The 2,566-nt window shown below is 41.8% G+C and overlaps 1 protein-coding gene across 1 annotated transcript in view; it reads left to right on the top strand.

Annotated features, from left to right (window-relative positions):
• Window positions 1–81: 81 nt before the first annotated feature.
• Window positions 82–2,566, top strand: part of DCTN5 (dynactin subunit 5) — a 28,818-nt gene continuing 26,333 nt past the window's right edge. The window contains exons 1-2 of the mRNA XM_045776440.2: window positions 82–238; window positions 948–1,016. Of these exons, the coding sequence (XP_045632396.1) occupies window positions 191–238; window positions 948–1,016 (117 nt within the window). The 5' untranslated portion in view covers window positions 82–190. The remainder of the gene's footprint in view (window positions 239–947; window positions 1,017–2,566) is intronic.

Below are 2,566 nucleotides of genomic sequence, written 5' to 3'. Positions count from 1 at the left end.
GCCTGCGCACGCGCAGCAGGAGACGGCCGAGTAATGGAGCGAGGCCGCCTAGGAGACAGCCGAGCTGCGGATGAGAGAAGAGGAAGCCGAGAGCGGAAGTGGAGGAGCGGCCGGAAGTGTCTGGAATCGCATCCTGACTGACCGGCTGACAGGCTTTGACAGGAACGGGAGCTGTGAGGAGTTGGTGGCCATGGAGTTGGGCGAGCTGCTTTACAACAAGTCCGAGTACATCGAGACGGTGCGCGTTCCAGACATCTGCCCTCCCCTTTCCGAGCCTGCGTCCCTTTGAGGCCGGTGCCCCCATCCTGTCCCTGCCACACCCCGGCTCCCTTTGGCGTTTAGTCCGAGATTACCTACCATCACTTAGTGAATGGCCCAGCTTTGTTTTTATTCCTTGCATGGCCAGTTTAGGCTTTTTTATTTATTCCTGATTTTCTAAAGATAAAATGCCTTCCAGAAAGCAGGACAAGTCTCGTCCACCCAAATATCAATAACAACTCCAGGCTTCAGGCCATTCAGAAGGTTTTTTAAAACTATTGTGTCATATTTTATTACTGTGTGCTATAAGACAGTTAGGTCGTTTATAGTCAATACATGATGTTCGAAGTAGGGTAAGTGTTCAGTCAGCGTTGCTATGAATTCTTGAAACTGTGTTATAGGTTGAGTCATTATCCTGGATTTAGGGCTATAAGTATAGAACTGAAACTTGACTCCCCATCTCTAATGTTGTTAGGCTCTAGACTTACCACATCCAAATTCTGGGTCCCTTCCTGGAATCCCTAGTTTGCTAATCCATCCTTGCTTTGATATCCTGTACTCATTCCATTGAGGACTATGTATGCCTCGTTTCAAGTCCTTTCCTCTACAGTAGCAGCTTACTTGATGAAAACCTATAGCCCAGAATCCAGTCAGTTTGCTCATCCCCATTTTCTGCTCTTTGCTTTCAGGCATCTGGAAACAAAGTTAGTCGCCAGTCGGTATTGTGTGGAAGTCAGAACATCGTTCTCAATGGCAAGGTAAGGGACAAAGCCAGTTCCAGGATGCATACTTTTGCTTTCTTTCCACTAATTATCACATTAGCAGGGCAGATAATATGTTGTCACATCTCCCATTTATCGCCATATGTTTAAAAATTCTCTTTTCATCATTCTCCAAATTTTATTGAATACAAAAAAGATTCAATAAAAGGAGGCAACAGAAAACCTTTTTCCCTTTATGCCAGGAACAATATACCATGGCACCCAGAACTGAAATTATTATGAAGTATTGTAGTGTGCCCTAAACTACTGGACAAAAACATAAATAGGCAACAAAATATTTTAGTTTAGAAGCTATAAAGAATAGTAATGTAATTAACTGTTTAGTAATAATGATTCAGCATTAACTGAAACTCTTAAAATTAATTTGAGAATAGTGGGGGCGCCTGGGTGGCTCAGTCCGTTAAGTCTCTGCCTTCAGCTCAAGCCATGATCTTGGGGTCCTGGGATCGAGCCCAGAGTCGTGCTGCCTGCCCAGCGGGGAGCCTACTTCTCCCTCTCCTCTGCCTCTCCCCCTGCTTGTGCGCTTTCTTGCTTTGTGTCAGATAAATAAATAAAATCTTTTTAAAAAGAGAGAGAGATGGGGCGCCTGGGTGGCACAGCAGTTAAGCGTCTGCCTTCGGCTCAGGGCGTGATCCCGGCGTTATGGGATCGAGCCCCACATCAGGCTCCTCTGCTGGGAGCCTGCTTCTTCCTCTCCCACTCCCCTTGCTTGTGTTCCCTCTCTCGCTGGCTGTCTCTATCTCTGTCGAATAAATAAATAAAATCTTTAAAAAAAAATTTAAAAAAATAAAAAATAAAATAAAAAGAGAGAGAGAATTGGGAAAGACACTAAACTATGAAACATTTGCAAAATGGAATATGAAAGGCTGAGAATTTGTAATCTGAATAAATTGAAATAGCAGAGAGATGAGTATAAACATGGGAATACTATTAGGACATTTCAGAACCAGAGAAAATATCAAGATATACTTGAACTTGACGAACACTGAAGTCCATAGTTTTTCCTGACATTTTTCTTTGAAATGTTACATCTCTAACTCCAAAGGGAAAACAGTCTCACTATAATCAAGCAATCATACATTTTTTCAGTAGAAACACTCCATTAGCTCGTCATGAGATTTAATAGAAAGAAACATAGTTCAATAATTAGGTATAATTAGTAATTATAGACACACTGTTCCTGCACAGAATTGGAAAATTCAGTTAACCCCAGTCTGACTCATTAGCAAATGTGTGAGTTTTTTAGAAATCCCTTAGGTAATTTCAAAACCTTTTTTGTGATTTTTTTAGGGCATATGTTTATTAAATTATGATAAAATATGTGACAAAATTTGCCACTTTAACTGTTTTTAAGTGTACAATCAATCCATTGGCATTAATTATATTTAAATATATTTGGGGTGCCCGAGTGGCTCATTTGGTTGAGCGTTCTACTGTTGATCTCAGCTCAGGTCTTGATCTCAGGGTCATGAGTTCAAGCCCTGCATGGGGCTCCACGCTTGATGTGGAGCCTACTTAAAAAAAAA

The sequence above is a fragment of the Ursus americanus genome, chromosome 2 (assembly GCF_024610735.1).
Source record: "Ursus americanus isolate L20-20 chromosome 2, mUrsAme1.1.p, whole genome shotgun sequence".
Lineage (NCBI taxonomy): Eukaryota > Metazoa > Chordata > Mammalia > Carnivora > Ursidae > Ursus > Ursus americanus.
This window is presented reverse-complemented; position numbering and strand designations above follow the sequence as displayed.